Below are 20,157 nucleotides of genomic sequence, written 5' to 3'. Positions count from 1 at the left end.
GCTGGAGGTCGAGAGCCCCGGGTGCCGTCCTCTGCAGCGGTCTGCGAGAGCTGTTTCCCCCGGGGGCCCCGAGGTGGCACTGACCGGGGCGCACTCCCAGAAGGCCAAGCCGCGACCTTCGGCTGCGGAGAGCCCATTGCCAAGCTCCTCGCCCTGCGCTGGGCGGGCCGGCGGGGGCCGGGGCGGGGCTGGCGGCAGAGCTTTAAGAGGGCGCCGGCGGGCAGAAGCGGAGCCTGTGAGGGGGGACCCCAGCGATGGAGACCGCCCGGGACTACGCCGGAGCCCTCATCAGGCGAGTGCGGCGCGAGCCCGGCTCAGGGCTACGCTTGAGCGTCCCCCCGCGCCCCCACGTCCCCCGGCGCCCCGTATCCCTCTGAGCGCCGTAGTCCCCTGGGCCCCTTGTCCCCTCTTAGCCCCGCGTCGCCTTGCATTTCAAGCACCCCGCACCCCGGAGCGTCCCGCGCCCGTGCGCTCTGAGTCCCACCGGCGCCCGGTGTCCCCCGACGCCCTGGGCGTTCTGCTGCCCCCTGTGCCTGGCATCTCTGTGAGCCCCTCGGCTCGCCTGCACCCGGGGTCCTCCGGCACCCCTGTGCCCCGCGACTCGGAACTCCCCGAGGCCGCGTCCCAGCCCACGCACACAGCCTCACCTCTGGTGCCCACGCCTTCGGGCAGCGCGAGCGGGCAGAGCCCGAGCCAGGCGCAGGGCTCCTTCCCCTCCTCCAGCTGGCTGCAAGTGCCAGGTGTGGCGCTCCCGAGCTGCGCGGGCATCCACGGAACAGGTGACAGTGGTGAATGCGGGAATGGCTGAATTTCTTGCTGGTGCTGCAGCCCCGCGTGCAGATCCTCGAGGGCCCAGTCGCGGGAAACCTGGGCAACGCGGGGACAGGACTTCTAGGGTATCTCGGGATCTCAGCGGGAGCTGGGGCCCTGGTGGGACACTCGGTGGCTTTGGGATGGTCCAGACTTACCCCTAAAGATGAGTGAGGGCTATTAGCTCCAAGAGGAGGTGGGCTGAGCCGAGAGCACCCCTTGGGCTTAGAATGCGCGGTGACCCCTGCTTGATGACTCCACCCAGACTTGTGAGGATGTGTTTGGAGGGAAGCGCTCCCCTTCTCGCCGCATCTGAGAGCGCCCTCGGGGGGCCCGGGGGCCCCGCGGGGCCCCCCCCCCCCCCCCCCCCCCGCTCTCCCGGGGCTTTGCCACCCGCTGGTGGGGGCGAGGACCCAATTTCTGTTCATCTTCATACTGATGTAGGAAAGAACGTTAGGGTTCCAAGCCTACTGCCTAGAAAGAATTCTTAAGAGGTCTTTGATGCAAAAAGGTGATTTTATTAAAGCAGGGGACAGGACCCGTGGGCAGAAAGAGCTGCACTAGGGTCATGAGGAGTGGCCCATTATATACTTTCAACTGGGGAGGGGTTTAGGGATGGTGTGGGCCTTCCAGGTGTTTTGGAAACAAGGTTTCCTGGATCCCTAGGGGACTAGGATCTACTATTATTATCTACTATTATTAGGAAAGGTCCTTTATTACTGTTTAGTAGAAACTCTGTCCTGAGACCCTTCAGATGTTTATGGGTGGGTCATATACTTGGGAGATGATTGCCAACATATATCTTGTGGGGTAGATCTAAAGAAAGTTCTCAAAGAAATTTTTGTGTGTTAAAGTAGACTTATAGGATCCTAGGGGAGGAAGGGGGTTGGGCTGGGATTGTCTTTTGCCCTTAGCAAAGCATTAACATTCAGACAGTTGAGTCCCTAGAGGAATGTCACTCGGCCTGTTTTAAAGGCTTGTCAATGAGCTGTGGGTAGTAAGGAAACTTAATGATGTCTCTTCTGCTTTTGTTTCCCACTTCAATATCTGACATTCCCTATCCTGTCCTTGTTAATAAAATCCAAATATTGTATGGAAGTAATTTTTAAGTATAGATTAATGAAAGGGATAGTGCTTCCTTGAAGATCTTCGAAGTGCTTCAAAAAGGATAGAGAAGCCCTTGAGTTCTTTAAAATGCAGGTTTTCAAAGGTGACTGATCCCATTTGTAGGAAAGGTCAGAGGGACCTCGTAGGTTGAAAGGAAAGGGTGGCAAGGGAGAGCCACTCTGCAAAATCAGTGTGATGTATAGAGGGCTGAATTTGCTGTGTGCAACACTCAAGGTTAGGAAAAATAGCTTCCAAAATGTACATGTGGTCTGTCTAAACTGCATTGGCTCTCTCTTTAAAAATAAACAACAACAACAACAAAAAAAAAATCCAAAAAAACAGAAGTCAAGTAGTAGGAACCAGGAAGGGTGAAAAACAGACTTGCTTCACACGTCTTCACTAAAGCACGCAAGTATAAAGGTAAAGCCTTGGGTTTCTTTCCTTTTTTGTTCCTCTCTTTCCCCTCTTACAATTCCGCCCCAGGGGGTAACACCTGTTGACAGTTTGGTGTGCAATTCTCAAATATGCAAACACACACATTCTGCAACTTCTTGTGAGCCCTGGGGAGGGGGCAGGCTGAATTTTAAGGACCGGTAAGTAGGCATTAATTCCTCGCTGGTGTTGCCTGGAGCAGGAGATGCCTGCGGAATGAGGGCTGACCCCGCCCTTCCCCCTGATTCCTACAACGGGATATTCAGATCCAAAATGCAGCAGTGCGAGGCTTCCACTGGGTCCAGTGTGTATGGAAGCCACTTGCTTGCGAAATGTTGGCAAATCAAAACATAAGGAGGGGGACACCTGGGTGGCTCAGTGGGTTGAAGCTTCTGCCTTCGGCTCAGGTCATGACTCCAGGGTCCTGGGATCAAGCCCCCCATAGGGCTCTCTGCCTGCCTCTCTGCCTACCTGTGATCTCTATCTGTCAAATAAATAAAAAAAAATCTTAAAAAAAAAAAAAAGGAAATGTCTACTTGAAGACACATTCCTTCTGAGCTTGGCAAAATCTAAAAATAAGTATCCATTTGTTAGAGACACACTGTACAGTTCTTTGGGGGGGGGGGGGATCTACCTGCTTCCAAACTAAACTGGAAGAAAAACAATCTATACTACTTGTTGAAAGGAAAACACTTCTCTTCCCTGTCCTTTAGAACCATGTCCAGGCTGAAGACCCGTGTGAGTCACAGACAAGGTGATGGCCACATGTGTTAGTTACAGTCTTGTTGGATTTCTGTCTCCTACTTGTTCCTTCGTTTTAACCTAGATGGCCCTAACTCTTTCATTAGTAGATGACTGCATTCTGCCAAAGAAATAACTTAATCTACATACTCCTCTTTTTTTAAGGCCAGCAATTCTAAAATCTTAATCCAGTCTTTCGTTTGTTAATTGTCTGTGATCCCTCAAGGTCATAGTCATGGTGAAAGCAGCTTGAGGTCTCTTAACAGAGCTCTGGACATCAAAGATGCCCACACCTGCCTGTGTTGTCATAGAGGAAGCTCCTCAGCCTTTGTGTCTGTCCAGGAGCAAGAGCATTCCCACCGACCTTGAAGTTGTTACAGAGCCGAGATACTATACTGTGTGCAAAATTGCTGCGTTTGTTGCTATTTGGTACATCTTTCCTTTGCTTGGACAAGGATCTCTAGGTTATGAATAGTTGGCATTTCAGGACACATTTCACACCGTCTTATTAGTGACCTAAGCAAGGAATTGCATTTTCTACAAGTAAATTTCCTTGATTACTGACGCTTACTCCTCCGTGGGTCTAAACTGTTATTTTAATAATATTTCAAAGTGTCAAAAGACACTTGAAATGTATGGTCATACATACACTGAATCCTCTTCCTGCATCAAGGATTTCAATAGGTTGGTCAAGGTCCAGATGGAAGCCGGGCGCAGGACCATGTGTGTAAGCCTGGAACTAGGACCCTGTGCTGTTGGGATACTCCTCCAGCTGTGGCCATTGAGTTGGACCCTGACACTGTCCCTACTGCTCACCCAGATCCAGCCAGACCTGATGACCGCTTTTCAATCCTGTCTATCTCTGCACTGCTGTATTGGACATCACCACTTCCCTCCCTAATGTCTTTGTTGTCACCAGGCTTTGGTGGTAGTGCTTGGTTGACTTGCCTACCCGTGTCTGTGCCTACTTACTCTCAGGTGGGTTCCTCCTTGCCACCTAACAAGAAAACGTGGGGCCACTCAGACACCAAAACATTCATTTCACTCCGGATGTTCCCTGGGGAGTCACTTACATGGCCTGACAGGGCCACCTCGTCACGGCTGACCCCAAAATGTTTCTCTCTGGGGGAGACTTTGTTCCCAGGCCTGCTGTTTTCCTCCTCCTTCCACTTTTGGAAGAAACGTAAGTCCATTGGGTAACATAAAAACGTGCTTTTTTTTAATGCCCTGTGGGAGCTGGCTTCCATTTCCTGGTGTGAAGCTCACATCTGTCCATCTCTGGCTCGTGCTCTATTTGCCACCCTATACTAAGTTGAGCCTCCTTTGTTCCCTCAGGGAAAAACAAAAGATTTCTCTGTTTTCCTCACTTCTGGGAGTTATGCCCCTTCCAGTTTTTTTAAGAATGTTCTATGAAGTCTGACTTCTCTTTTTGTCTTGATTTCCCCGAAACAATCTGTTTCCTCGAACAACCTGTTTCCTGGTTTTTCTTTTCCTTTTAGTGAACTGTTTCCTTCCTGCTTCATAGCTTGTCTGCACTTTCCCAGGAATTAGAGGGTGACTGTGGGATGCTGGGTGGCTCAGTTGCTTAAGCGTCTGCCTTCAGTTCAGGGTGTGATCCTGGGATCCTGGGATCAAGTCCCGCCTTGGGCTCCTTGCTCTGCAGGGGGCCTGCTTCTCCCTCTGCCTGCTGCTTGCTCTCTCTGGCTCTTGCCCACTCTCTCTGACAAATAAATAAATACAATTTTTTTTTTAAAAAGGGCATCTGAGTGGCTCAGTCCTTAAGTGCCTGCCTTCGGCTCAGATCATGATCCCAGGATTGTGGAATTGAGCCCCTGCATCGGGCTCCCTGTTCGGTGGGAAGCCTGCTTCTCCCTCTCCCACTCCCCGTGCGTGTGTTCCCTCTCTCGCTGTCTCTCTCTCTCTGTCAAATAAATATATAAAATCTTTAAAAAAAAAAAAAAAGGGTGACTAACATGTGATGTATCTAATCCAAGGCTTCTCGGAGCTCCTATCTCGACTTTGATATATTAAGATATTCGGGGGAGAATGGCAACACATTTTAGACATTATGCTGATAGCCAGTGACCTAGATTTTCCTAATAGGAGGACCAGGAGTGAATTGGATCCGTATGTTGCTTTGTTCAATTAGCTATCTTGTTAGCCCTGCTGCTCCTTTAGCTGGTACAAAGTAAATAATCCTACAATAATTGTTAAATCAGTTTAGTGTACATAAAATTCCATATAACCCCTTTTTTTATTATCCATAAGAGAGTCTCAATTTTATATAATTTGATACATCAGATATTCCTCTTGTTCCTTAAAGGGAATGGCAGGATTTAATTTTCATGTCTCTGAGGATTTTTTTAGGTGTGCTCTAACAATGAGCCACTACCCGGTTAGGAAACATAATGGGGAGGAAGAACATGGACTCTATATGCCTGCCTTTTTTTTTTTATTGAGGGTGGCTATCTAGAGGGCAGCATGGAGAGGGAGGACCAGAAATCACTGCCAGCACTTACCTTGTTTGAAGTTAAAAGACAATAAGGACTCTGCATGATCAGCTACGCTACGGCACGGGAGCTCACTAAGGCGTGATCGCTTGCATCCAATGAGGAGGTGTACAACCACAACTAACTAGGTCAAAGCTGTTTGTGCCCACAAGGTGTACCATTGGCCTCTAGCGCCTGGACCTAAGATTCCAGGACACGAACTTTGTTCTCCCATTTCTCTGATCTTGTCTTAGCCTCTTTTACTCCATAAATAGATTACATGCCAGCAGTAGCCTAGGGGCCGTGGGGAAGCCAGAAAATGGACACAAAGACCCTGGCCTCAGTGAGTACAGATTCTAGAAGGACTCCTGGTTCATAGCAATGAGTTCCTGCTTTGTGGGGAGAAGAGAGGCTCTTGCCGGAGAGATTCCAGGGTGGCTCTGTCCCATAGGAGGGTTTTCACCATGTGAGGCAGACACAATGGTGCAAAGAATGGGAGCTGGACTCAAACCCCTGTTCTAGCACATGCTAGCTCCGACCTTAATCATTTCTTAACCTCTTGAGCCTCCCTTTTGCTCAGCTGACACATCTGTCTTGCCAAGTTGTTAAGTAATGCACTAATGTGCCCAGTGTCGGACACTGAGTGGAACTAGTATCCTTCTCTTCCCATAGGGACTTGGCCCCCAGAGTTGTAAGTTTCAGCCGCCATATGTAGGTTGCCACCAAAGCCCAATCCTAAATGTAAAGCATAATATGGAAAATCCTCACTGCCCAGTCCACCAGATCGCCGGAGATGGAACTGTGAGTGGGTTCTCTGCAACATCTGCTCAGCATAACGTAGGCATCTTGTTCATGGGGTTGTGTAACCAAAGAACCTGGTGTAACTTCTTGTAATCAGGGCAAAAGTTCAGAGGCGTCTGCTGGTCTCACTGCTGTGTCAGTTCAAGGCTTGATTCACTCGTTGGGTCTCTGTTCAGTCTAATGGGGCACCACAGTCCCTTTGCAGTTGCCTCATTAGGAAGAGAAAATGCATGGACTCTGCCAGCCAGGAAGGGAAAGGAACTGTCTTTTCCTTCTTTTTTTTTTTTTTTTTTTTTAAAAGATTTTATTTATTTATTTGACAGAGAGAGATCACAAGCAGGCAGAGAGGCAGGCAGAGAGAGAGGAAGGGAAGCAGGCCCCCTGCTGAGCAGAGAGCCCGCCGCGGGACTCGACCCCAGGACCCTGAGATCATGACCCGAGCCGAAGGCAGTGGCCTAACCCACTGAGCCACCCAGGCGCCCCTGTCTTTTCCTTCTTAACTGAGTGACCTTGAGAAAACACTCTGAGCCTCAGTTTTCCCATCTGAGAAATGGGGTGATGCTTTCCCTGTAAAGTTATGCTGGTAATTAGTAATATGTTAAGAGTTAGCACAAGCTGGCCATAGCGAGTGCTTGGATGTGACCAGTGAGGACACACTAACGGACACATCAGATCTGAGCTGACAATCCAGGCCTGACTCCTAGAACACCAGTTCATGGTCAGGGCACAGGGATAAGGTGCTGGCTATTATGGAAACCTTGCTGAAACTAGCTGATCATGCTACAAGCATAAACTTAACCTGACAAATTTTGGACAAATTTTGAGAGCTGGCTCATTGCTATACTACCGGGTTTTCATATAGAAAATAACTCAGTAAATCACTGAACTTTTCACTACTTCCATTTGTAGAGTTTCAAGTTAGACCACATACTATTTAAAGCATATATTGTCTAGTGCTAGTCTAGGCATTATGGGAGATACAACAAAGAAGACTTTGTCCATAAGGAAATTCCAATCTGCTTGGGAAAATAAAGCATAGAGAAATAAATAACAATATATGTGTAGCTATGAATGTATGTGTGTGTATATGTATAAAATAAAGTATTAATCCTAGGCGATAGGCATTCACAAAAAGTACAGAAGTCTCTAGAATTTTAGCCTTCATGGGGTTAATCTAGACAAGATACTATGTGTCAGAAAACAGTGATGTGGAGCGCCTGGGTGGCTCAGTGGGTTGAGGCCTCTGACTTCAGCTCAGGTCGTGATTCCAGGGTCCTGGGATGGAGCCCCGCATCGGGGTCTCTGCTCAGCAGAGAGACTGCTTCCTCTCTCTCTCTGCCTGCCTCTCTGCCTACTTGTGATCTCTCTCTCTGTCAAATAAATAAATAAAATCTTAAAGAAAGAAAGAAAGAAAACAGTGATGTCCTCACTTTGTATCTTCTACAAAGTTACCCTAAAAAATAAAACCATTCTCCTGAATGTCACCAGATGGACTATTTGTCCAAATTGTCAACAGCTCTTTGAGCACCTGAAATCGGTAGGCACCGTTCAGGTTTGGGGAGAGCGAAACCATACATACTGTTACCCCAGGAGCTGTGGAGATTAAATAAGGTCATGTGTCACTTATCCCAGCACCTGACATGAGGCAAGACCCACCTGACACATTCCTAACTTACGTTACTATTCTTTTTTTTTTAAGATTTTATTTATTTATTTGAGAGAGAGAACATGAGCAGGGGGAGTGGAAGAGGGAGAAGCAGACTCCCCATTGAGCAGGGAGTCCAATGCAGTGCCCAATTCCAGGACCTGAGCCAAAGGCAGACGCTTAATCGACTGAGCCACCCAGGCATCCTGTTTATATTCTTTTAAATAATTTCTTTTTGGATATATTCCTAAATATAAAACAGCCCCTAGTGCTGGGTGGAAACTACACATTGCTAGACTGATCTCCAAAGAGACCAAAGCCACGCTTAGTGCCACAGCAAGATGCATCTGTTTCCCCTCATGGAGTTATTTTTAAATAAATTCTTGGATGTTTGTTTAAAAGCATGGGGTAGTATGTCAAAGGTGGCTTTGCATTTCTTTAATTGCTATCGAAAGCCTCCTATGTCCCCAAATACGCAAACTTGTCTTATTCTTTGGTATGCGGCATCTAGATAAACTTCATGATGTCAAGAACAGACGGTAGGGTCCTAATCCCCGCTCTGGCTCCTCCCAGCTCTGGGGCAGCTCTCTGCCCTGATTTCCCTCATCTGCAAGTTGAAAAAGGACTATATCACAGAGTTTTCTGAGGAGTAAGCAAGTAATATTTACAAAGCAAATGTCAGGGTGCCTGGCCGACTCCGTCAGTGGAGCCTGCAACTTTTGATCTTGGGGTTGAGGGTTCGAGTCACACGTTGGGTGTAGAGATGACCTAAAAATCAAATCTTTAACAACAAAAGTGTTTGTTAAGTAACTACCAAAGCTGTGAGCTTCTCATTTATCCCCAATTATTTATACACTATATATATATATATATATATATATAGAGAGAGAGAGAGAGAGAGAGAGAGAGAGTATTTGCTAGGTAACTAAAATTTGATAATCAAGGGTTCAAGATTATTTTCCTCAGAAAATTGTCTTGAGGGCCACCTGGGTGGCTCAGTGGGTTAAAGCCTCTGCCTTCGGCTCCGGTCACGATCCCAAGGTCCTGGGATCGAGCCCCGCTTCAGGCTCTCTGCTCAGCAGGGAGTCTGCTTCCCCTTCTCTCTCTGCCTGCCTCTCTGCCTACTTGTGATCTGTCTGTCAAATAAATAAATAAAATCTTAAAAAAAAAAAAAAAGAAAGAAAGAAAGAGGAAATTGTCTTGATTTGGTTTTGTTAGTTACTTTTCTTCTCCATGTTAGTTTTTTTAATAGTGAAACTTTGAATTAATTCTTTGTTTAGTGTGGAACTTGCTCCAACGTGTCATGTGGTATACGGCCCAAAGTTCTTTTCCTTCTTGTTATTCCAACCACAATTGTTATAGTGTTCTGGTGTTCCTTGCTTATTCTTCTTCTTCTTTTTTTTTTTTTTTTTTTTTAGTTTTTGTTTATTTATTTCTTTGTCAGAGAGAGCACAAGCAGGGGGAATGGCAGGTGGAGGGAGAAGCAGGCTCCCCACTGAGCAGGGAGCCCAAGGCGTGACTTGATCCCAGGACCCTGAGATCAAGACCCAAGCTGAAGACAGACACTTAACCATCTGAGCCACCCAGGTGCCCCTATTCCTCATTTATTCTAAGTTAATTCCTACAAATGAGTTTATTGCTCTAGTGAGCTTAGAGCAATGGCTTAGTCTTACCATACAATAAGTAACTTTTCTGTGTGTGTGTGTGTGTGTGTGTACCTAATTCTTTTTTTTTTTTCATCAAATAGTTATTTATTTATTTATTTGGCAGACAGAGATCACAAGCAGGCAGAGAGGCAGGCGGTGGCGGGGTGGGGGGGGCGGTAAGCAGGCTCCCTGCTGAGCAGAGAGGCCAATGAGGGGCTTGACCCCAGGACCCCAGGATTATGACCCAAGCCCAAGGCAGAAGCTTTAACCCACTGAACCTCCCAGGCACCCCGGTACCTAATTCTTTGACTCTGCTTGGTCACTGCATAGCCTCTGGAAATCTTTTTCTTTCCTTTTCTTTTTTTTTTTAAGATTTTTTCAGCTGTAAAATCCACGTTTGCAGAATAGAATTCTTATTCCTTGTTTGAGTTTCTTTTCTCACATAGTTACTACAAGGACTTTGAATGTTCCAGTAAAATGAGTGTAATAATATAATGGTTGTGTTTTTAAATGATATATCTATTACTCATTTGTTTTTTGGATGTCAGGATATATCTGTATATATATATAAATTTCAATAATTTCTAACTATTGATTTTCTTTCTTTCAGATACAAATATGAAAACTTTTAATTTTGTGTACATCAAACCTCTCTATATGTTTCTTAAAGATTTTATTTATTTATTTCACAGAGAGAGAGATCGCAAGTAGGCAGAGAGGCAGGCAGAGAGAGGGGAAAGTAGGCTCCCTTCTGAGCAGAGAGCCCAACACGGGACTCCATCCCGGGACCCTGGGATCATGACCTGAGCTGAAGGCAGAGGCTTAACCCACTGAGGCACCCAGATGCCCCACAATCCTCTCTTAAAAGATTCTTTTGAAGGTTACATCTAAGATATTTTAACTTTTCTCCTCCATTTCCAGGCCTCTGAGGTTTATGGGATCACAGACCAAGAGAGTCCTACTAACCCCCCTGATGCACTCGGCTCGCCCTTTCCGGGTCTCCAACCATGACAGAAGCAGCCGGCGAGGGGTGATGGCCACCAGTCTGAAGGACCTTCTCAGCAAGGTGCAAGGAAGCACAGTGCTTCCACACCGCTCACAGGAGGGCCCCTGACTGCACTCTGGGGCTCTGATCTTGGGTACTAAGCCAGTGCCAAGACAGAAATGTCATGACCTCAGAGACCCTAAGGGGAGAAGAAAAGAATGAAAGGGAACATTAGCACTTCTCTGGACCATAAAAGATTTAGCTGCAGAAACAAAGGCCTTAAAACTGATAATGTAGCCTGACTTCGTTGACAAGGGAGAATACAGGGAAGCACCGGGCTTTGGAAATCTGTTTTTGGTTATAAGTCCCAGGAAAGAATAGTCTTTAATCTAAAACAGTGTCTTAGATCACCAAAAAAGGAAGAATCCGGAGTCTGTGGAGTTGGGTTATGGAGGCATAACCCAGACAAAGACACCCACGGAAATAAATGAGCATCCCACACGCAGACCTTATAGCAAGAAAGATGGCTCTCTATTGTATTGCTGCCTTATTCATTTTATTTGCCAAAATCAGTAATTATAGAAGCTGAATGACTCAATGTCTTAATTTGTCTCATGTCAGTGAAATCTCTGAAAAAGAGAGATCCACTAGAAATCTGAAATTCTGGCAATTCACAGACCTGTACCCCTGGGGCTAATAATACATTAAATGTTAATTTAAAATATTAAAAAAAAAAAAAAGAAACCTGAAATTCTCTTTTTCCAAGCAAAGACTAAGTCCTACACCCCAGTTAAGGTAGATCTTTAACATTGAAATTTTAGCAAGTTCAGACAGGACTTTGGAAACTATAACTTAAAGAGTGGCTCTGAGGGCTCAAAACAGAATCTCCTGCTTTCTTCCATGTCTCTGATGCATTGCCAGTGCAGACCCTGGAAGCCTTGGTTATCACCAGCGGACTGGTCAGTTTGGTGCTGGAGGAAGATGGGACCGTGGTAGATACGGAAGAGTTCTTTCAGACCTTAGAAGACAACACGCATTTCATGATCCTGGAGAAAGGGCAGAAGTGGACACCGGTAAGTAAAACACTTATCCAAACAGCTACTGGGTAGACTTTTTACCCACAAAATGCGTTCCCTAGTTTGGTGTTGACTTGCCCTCTTTCTAAATATATACTTTGTTTCCCCTAATAACCACATCTGCAAACTTCAACCGGTTGCTTCAAAGCATTTCTAGGAAATTTAGCATCTTAGTGAGCCTAAGCTATATGATTTGAAGCAAATCATTTTTTAAAATTTAAGTTCAGTTAATAAACATATAGTGTATTATTAGTTTCCGAGGCAGAGTTCAGTGATTCATCAGTCGTATAAACACCCAGAGCTCATTACATCAGATGCCCTCCTCAATGCCCATCACCCAGTTACCCCATCCCCCACCTACCGCCCCTCCAGCAGCCCTGTTTGTTTCCTATGATTAAGAGTCTCTTGGGATTTGTCTCCCTCACTGATTTTGCCTTATTTTTCCCTCCCTTCTCCTATGATCCTGTTTTGTTTCTTAAATTCTACATATGAGCAAGATCATATGATAATTGTCTTTCTCTGACTGACTTATTTCGCTCAGCATAATACCCTCTAGTTCTGTCCACATCGTTGCAAATGGCAAGATTTCATTTTTTTGATAGCTGCATAGTATTCCACTGTATATCTCCAGCACATCTTCTTTATTCATTCATCTGTTGACGGATACCTAGGCTCTTTCCATAGTTTGGCTCTTGTGGACATTGCTGTTATAAACATTGGGGTGAGGTGCCCCTTCCAAATACTACATTTGTATCTTTGGCTAAATACCCAGTAGTGCAATTGCTGGGTTGCAGGGTAGCTCTATTTTCAACTTTTTGAGGAACCTCCATACTGTTCTCCAGAGTGGCTGCACCAGCTTTAAAGCAAATAATTCTGAGGAACGGGTTTAGGCCAATAAGTACCCACAGATCCTGTTAAAGTATGCAGATGTGACCATTCCTTTAGCCAATGCAGTTGAGTAGGTGTGTGTGTGTGTGTGTGTGTATGAATTTACAGTGAGTTAGAAAGGTAAAAAAGTTAAATAAAGGTTTCCATATCCAGGAAAACTACAGATTATATATCTCTTGGATCCTACTATAAAACACCCAAATGTGTAAACCAAAATATTAAAACATATTTTATATGCTTACTGACCTTCAACAAAGGAAAATCCTCAGAGGCCAAAACTTTTATGGGAGCCAGAATCTAGAGCAGCAGCTTACCTGCGAGCGTCTCACCTGTGCCCATCCACTCGCTGCAGTGACTGAGGACTGCAATCTTGACAGGTGCCGGCAGGACAGGAGACAAAGCTTTGGGCTGACACAGGGTAAGGGGCCAGATTAGAGAGGCCCACATAAAGCAGAGAATCTTAGTCTCTCCTAAGAATTCGTGGACACAAGCTGCCTTCATGAGGTTTTAAGGACTCTTGATTCCAAAAACATCCAAGCCAAGAGTTTCGTTTCCAGAGCCCGGGGAAGGAAGCATCAATAACAGGAGCATATTCATTGAGTTTTCTTTGTTCATCTGGTCCCTCCATCCAGCCCCAGAGTCCTGGAGTTGATTGGGTCCCCATGTACCAGTAGGAGCAAATAGGCTCAGAATGAGCATTGATCTGGGTATCAGAGAGTTTCCATTCCTAAAATTCCAACAAATGTGAGTTCACAGTCAAATCATAGAATGTAAGGACTTAAGGCACTTATGTGAGAGTAAGCAGAAATAATGAAGTCAGACCTCCAAAGACGTCAGATGTTGGAATCACCAGGCAGAGTATAAAATAAGTGTATTTTGGGCTCCTGGGTAGCTCAGTCAGTTAACCATCTGCCTTCGGCTCTGGTTGTGATCCCAGGGCCCTGGGATTGAGTCTTGTGTTGGACTCCCTGCTCATCAGGGTGCCTGCTTTTCCCTCTCCCACTGCCTGCTGCTCCCCCTGCTTGTACACGCTCCTCTCTCTCTCTCTCTCTCTCTCTCTCTCGGTCGGTCAAATAAATAAATAAATAATGAATCAATCAATCAATCAATAAAATAAGTGTATTTAAAACATCCAAAGCTATTCAAAAGTTAGAAGGGACAAGAGGCAATCAGGACTAGGTAGACTTCAAAGACTACAATAGAATTTCTGGAAATGCAGTTAAAGTCAATTGAGACAGGCAGCACTGAAAAGACCACTTAAGAAGGTTCTGTGATGCAGCACAAGAAGGTAGAGGTGAATACCATTAAGGAAGTTGGAGACAGGACTGAGAGGGTCTCAGAGATGTTTGACATTCTTAGGATATTTTTTTTAAAAAAGACAATGCATAAATCACTTTTTAAATGATACATTTCATTAAGAATTTTGTTCATCAAAAGATACTATGTAAAGATACTATGTAAAGCATGTAAAACAATAAGCCCCAAGTGGGCAGAATGTGTTTTCGACATAATCCAACAAAAGATTAGTATTTGATAAATTTAGGAATGTCCCAGAAATCAGTTATGGAAACAATGAACGATCTGGTAGAAAAATGGGCCAAAAACAGGGACCGGTATCTGCAGAATGGACAATAAAATCTAGGGAAAAAAATCTTCAACCTCATTGGTGATTAGGAAAACATAACTTAAGACCATAATAGGATACTGTTTTATATCATTAGATTTGGTATTCTGAGGCTTTTCCAATTTTTTAAGCTATGGAGCAATGAACCCTTTCCACTCCCACCAGCAGTTATCTAAAACGGTGTCCATTTATCCCATAGAACTGAAGCACCATCTACGACCCCGGCAGTCCTCTCCTAGACATACACCCTGCCCGCAGACCCCTGGCCATGGGCTTCTCTGTCAGTACACACAAATTAATACTCTAGGGTCTCTTCCTTGAATGGAATAGTCTTCAGCTGTGACAATGCAGGACGTACAGCTCCAGGCATCTCGGCGGATAAATCTCATCACCTCTGTTCGGTGAAAATATCAGAATAATCCATTAAGCAAGGGATCTTAAAGCTTTTTGACCTCAGGACCCCTTTACACTCTTCAGAATAAATGATGACCCCACAATAGCTTTTGTTTATGTGGATTTCAGTAGACCTGTAGATCTCCATCAAGCAGAGGTTCCCAACCGGGGGGGGTGGGGAGCAGTCTTACCCCTTGAGAGGCATTTGGCAGTATCCGAAGACATTTTTGTGGCCACAACTGGGGTGAGAGGGTTACTGAAGGATTGGAAGAGCATAGGGTGAATTAGACAAATCTTTTAAAAGGCCATCTTGGGCCTTTTTGTTGGAGAAAGATGTTGTGGGCAGAATAACAGCCTCCCGAGATGCCCACAGCCTAAACCCTGGGAGTCCGTGAAGGTGTTACTTTACTTGGCAAATGAACCTAGCCGGTATGGATAAGTTAAGGATCTTGAGCTGGGGAGATGGGCCTGGGTAACCCAGGCACCAGTGTCATCACGGGGTCCTTACAGAGGGACAGAAGGGTCAGAGTGAGGGCCAGACACAGGGAAAGAGGAGGGGAGACGTTAGCAGCCAAGAACCTGGAGAAGGAGAGGGGGCCCCTGTCTCCCCTGGAAGCCTACAGAAGGAACAGCTCTGCCAGCTCACTGGACTGCTGACCTCCAGATTGTTCTGGTCTAAATCTCCGTTGTTTCAAACCACTGAGTTTGTGGTCATTTGTTACAAGAGCAACAAGAAACTAGCTCAGAAGGGAAGGGCGGTTTTTCTGTTTGTTTTTATAACAGACACTGGGAGAGTGGGCCTTCATCTTGGGTGGGCGTGGGGAGACTGAGCTGGAGAGCAGGGCGCTGAGAGGCTGTGGGTGCAAGTAATCCTGTGGGGCGGTGTGTCCAACGGGGCAAGAGGCCTTGCAGCTCCCAACAGCCTGCTTGACAAATGACTTTGGGACCTGTGTCATCTCTTGACTTAGGCCTTTCAACCTTCTTCCCTCTAGTGGAAATGGGCACCTCCAAGGTGATTATAAGAGCCTTGGAGGTGCGTATTTTTTTATACCCACCTTGGAGGTGCGTGTGTTTTTTTTCCCAAGTCAGTGAAGCCTATTGTATTTAACGCTAGGGGTCGCCCGTCTTCAGTCTGAGCGCGGGGAGGCCTGGGAGGGCGCGGAAGGACCAGGCTGCCTGGCGATCCTTTCTTCTTCCTTAGCCAGCAGGTCAGAGAAATCCTTGTCACCGTGGAGCTTGTGAGGGCTGATTTTGATTTAAGACCAACACTCAAGGAAGACATTTAGGGGGAATAAGATACAAGCTTCTATATATCAGAAAGGAACATGAAGCAGTGAGAAAGAACAGTGGGCCGATTTTAGGTAAAACCCTCCTTCTCATTCCATAATCTTTTTTTTTTTTAAGATTTTATTTATTTGACAGAGAGCAAGCACAAGCGGGGGGAGCAGCAGGCAGAGGCAGAGGGAGAAGCAGATTCCAAAATGAGCAAGAAGCCCCATGTGGGACTCGACCCCAGGACCCCAGGATCATGACCTGAGCTGAAGGCAGATGCTTAATCCACTGAGCCACCTGTGTGCCCCTCATTCTATAATCTTAATTTTTAAAAAATATGTTTCCTAGGAGTGCCTGGGTAGCTCAGTTAGTTAAGAGTCCCACTCTTGATCTCAGCTCAGGTCTTGATCTTGGGGTCATGAGTTCAAGTCCCGATTGGGCTCCACATTACTTAAGAAATAATAATAATGTTTCCTAAATACTGGACAGTTAGTATCCCCTAAAGAGGCAGCTGGACCCCTTGTGCATTAAACAACTTGTTGTGTATGTCCTGTGTGGAGGAGAGAAGAGTGGTTCTGCCAAGAAGTAGGTACTTCTGGGAAATTTATGTTTTACCTTCACCTAGAGTCATTGTTGTCATTGGTGAATTTAACATTTCCAGCCTCAACTCCTCCCAACCCCCAAGCTTCCTGAGACGTAGTAACTGGATTGATTGTGTACTTTTGAATCCTGGATCCTGCAGGACCCCTGCATGGAGCCAGCCCTAGGGAGAGTCGCCCCTGGCACAGCATCCATCCGTTCTTGCTGTTTGCAAAGCTTTCTGTGTGGAAGACGTTCCAGCGCTCTTTGTAAACCTGGGGACTGACAGTGGTCTCTGGCTTTCTCCCCTGACCTGAAGGGTCTACTGATGTTTCACGATGACCTCCATGGCAATTGGAACCAGACAGCTTTCTGTGTCCCCAGGAGGTCTGCATTCATCCCAGCGGTAGCTAGAAAGCAGAGGCAGCCCTGGGAAGTTCTCGCCCTGCCCCTTGCTTAATTTATTATTTTTTAAAGATTTTATTTATTAGTTTGACACAGAGAGAAGCAGCGAGAGAGGTAACACAAGCAGAGGGAGTAGGAGAGGGAGAAGCAGGTTTCCTGCCAAGCAAGGGGCCCGATACGGGGCTTGATCCCAGGACCCCGGGATCGTGAGCGCCGAAGGGTAGAGGCTTCATGGACTGAGCTCCCCAGATGCCATGCCCCTTGCTTTAGTCACTGCCCGCCTGGCAGCCTCTTGTGAAATGGAAATAGCTGTCCACTCCTCTTTGAGCAGACCGTGCTATACTCATGAGATTGTCCCCATCGATCAAGTCACCACGGGTGAGCCTAAGGGACCAGGCCGAGTGTGCTCTGTACCTCATGTCAATAGCGTAGTCATCCTAGAGTCCGGGCCCCGAAGCCAAACCACACTGACCCCGAGTCACTAAACTGTGAAAGTAGCTTAGGGAAGGATCGTTTCTTACAGGTTAGGACACGGGAGCAGTGGGGGCATACTGATCTGCCAGAAACATGCCTCAAGTAATTAGCAGCTCAGTCACCAACAGATTTGAAGCCAGCAGAGTCAAGACGGGCAAAAACCTAGAATTATGGGATGCGCACGTCACAGCTGGCGGTGTTCCTGAAGTCCCTCCCTCCCTCCTTGGTTCTAGGGTGGTAACTACGTCTCAGCTCGCCAGCAGCCAAAGAAAGCGGGGATAGCAAGGGTCACCTTCGACTTGTACAAGCTGAACCCCAAGGATGTCATTGGCTGCCTCAACGTGAAGGCCACGATGTATGAGATGTACTCAGTGTCCTACGACATCCGATGTACGGGAGTCAAGGCCCTGCTGAGGTAACACTTCGGGGGGTGGCTAGGGGTCTGGGAGCTGCATGGGCGCTGCCTGGGGTGGGTGTGTGGGGAGACCCGTCCCCAGCTCACTGCTCTGCCCTGCCATGCCCAGCCCCATGGAGGCCCTGACCTGACCTTCACTAATTCATGTTGCCCTCTGGTAGTTTATGCCACAGACTTCAGTCAGGGGACAGAACATTGAGCCAAAATTTTTTTTTTTTTTTTTTTTTTTTTTTGTCCTTCAGAGACCACTAAATACAACATGGAAACAGAAACTAAATAATAAGTATAGAGAAGAACCAAATGTCTTTAAAAAACGAGGGGTTGGTCTGAACACGTTCTGTGTATTCCCCAGGAATGCTCTGCGGTTGTGACCGGACAGCCCGTCCCCCGAGCCCTGAACGGAGGGCCCCCTGCCCTCCCTCCCAGCCTTGCCTCTGAGCCACCAGCTGTGGGACCTTTAACACGCAGCTTAACCTCTCTGAGCCTTAGTTCTAACGTCTTTAAAATGACAAGGCTGCTTCCAAGTTCTTCATGAATGGTTTGGCTCTAAACACACCTCCTTCTGTCTTCTAGTAAAGTCGGACTGATCCTGTAAATACCTAATTCCTGTGGAGGGATGGATGGATGGGAGAGACTGACAGTGGCAGAAGGTCTTTGAAGCTAATCTATAAAGTCCTGGCACAGCCGCTCAGGGCAGGGGCCCCTGCTTCTCCAAGGGCATGGGCTCCTTCTCTCCACAGGCCCTGTCATCCCTGAGCCCTAGTGCAGGGCAGGAAATGCTCTGGAAATGAGGCTGGGTCTCCCCCACCATGAGCACAGAATTGGCTCCACAATGTCTTCTGGGTGGCCTCTGTTTCCCACTCAGACCCATCAGGACCCATCGGCCCCAGACAACTGTGGCTGTCCCCGTGTTGAAATCTTGACTCCCAGGAGAACTTCCTTCTCCCTCCTGAGATGGGAGAAAAGAGCTTGATTGATTGATTTTTCTAAAGTGAGACAGGAGAGTTAATACCAACTTAGAAAAGTATAATGAGGAAAGTAAACCTCACCCCAAATCCTGCCTCAGCAAACTCTTTCTGGAGAGGCCTCCTCATCCCTAATTCTTACCATCTGAGATCTGATGGCCCCACAAGGAGCCACAGAAGTCATCAAGGTCCCCACATTGAAAGCATCACCCCAAGGTCCTGTCATGGGACCCCAGGGGCTGGGGCTGTCCCAGCCAGCGTGGCTGATGCCCAGGCCTTGCTAAAGGACAGACCTTTAACACTGGAAGGAAATCCTTTTGCTTTAGACTCGGTGGAGAATAACAATTTGAGTTAAAGCCACTTTGTTAGCCTAGAATAACAGGAAGGCCAGGCTCAGCCGTAGGGCCAGAACAGGGTCCAGGTGGGTTGTCCCAGCTCCCCTAAGCAATCTGGGTCACAGGGTCACTCTCCTCCAGCCTGGTTTTCCTTCCACACCTGACTTGCCTGATTTTAATAACAAGCCCCCCATACCCACCCAAGGTGGCCTGAGTAAGCAAGCAGCCAAAGGACAGGACACACCATGTGCCTTCCCTGTGCTTCCTAATTACTGCACAACAGGCCACGTTTGGAAGTGGCTGGAGGAAAGGTGGTTCCAGGCCTCCTGCGTCAGCATCTGCCTGTTAGCCAGCCCTGGGGGGCGGGGGTGGTTCCCTAAAGCACCCACACGCAAGCAGGGTCTGCTCTGAGCCCATGTTTGGGGAGTGGTGAGGAGTCGAGCGCGTCTGCCCCTGGCTGGCCCAGAGCGCCAGGCCTGAGGTGCGCCCTCGCTCCCTCGTTGCAGGAGCCTGCTGCGACTCGTGTCTCATGCCGCCCAGGTGACTGGACAGCTGCTCATCTACACCGGCTCATACATGCTCCAGCTGCTGGGCGACACGGAAGGGCCGGCTCCTCGCAGGTCACACTCTAGACGGGGGTTCACGTGCGGTTAGGGAGGCCAGCCGCAGGGACCCAGCTGGCTCTTGACCCAAACATTCCGTCTCGAATGATGATTTTGAAGACGCTTCTGTTCTAAACCACACACACTTGGACACCGCGGGCACCTGTGCTCGGGTGTAGCACCCAGCGGGGAGGAAGGAGCTGACGGCCCATGAGATGGGAGATGCCCAGTGGGATGCCTCGAAGGTAGGAGAGGTGGAGGGGCCTCGGAGGGTGAGCAACACAAACACACACTGGGTCTTTCAGCTCCTCTCCTCTGTAATAAACCAATCCCAAGAGCTGCTTTTCATACGGGTAATGCCTCCTTGTGCCTCTTTCGTGTTCCAAACAAGCAAACCTTCTATATATAAGCAAAAATCAGCCAGAAGTGTTCTGCTAACAGATATAATCACTTTTATTATTTATTTGTTTGTT

At 47.2% G+C, this 20,157-nt stretch overlaps 1 protein-coding gene across 1 annotated transcript; it reads left to right on the top strand.

Annotated features, from left to right (window-relative positions):
* Positions 1-52: 52 nt before the first annotated feature.
* CIDEA (cell death inducing DFFA like effector a) lies at positions 53-20,031 on the top strand. The gene is made up of 5 exons (XM_059410013.1): positions 53-292; positions 10,593-10,737; positions 11,583-11,729; positions 17,601-17,782; positions 19,589-20,031. Exons 1-5 carry the CDS (start codon positions 255-257, stop codon positions 19,734-19,736), a joined length of 660 nt encoding a protein of 219 aa, XP_059265996.1. The 5' UTR covers positions 53-254; the 3' UTR covers positions 19,737-20,031.
* The last annotated feature ends 126 nt before the right edge of the window (positions 20,032-20,157 follow it).

This window comes from Mustela nigripes, chromosome 8 (assembly GCF_022355385.1).
Source record: "Mustela nigripes isolate SB6536 chromosome 8, MUSNIG.SB6536, whole genome shotgun sequence".
Taxonomy (NCBI): Eukaryota; Metazoa; Chordata; class Mammalia; order Carnivora; family Mustelidae; genus Mustela; species Mustela nigripes.
This window is presented reverse-complemented; position numbering and strand designations above follow the sequence as displayed.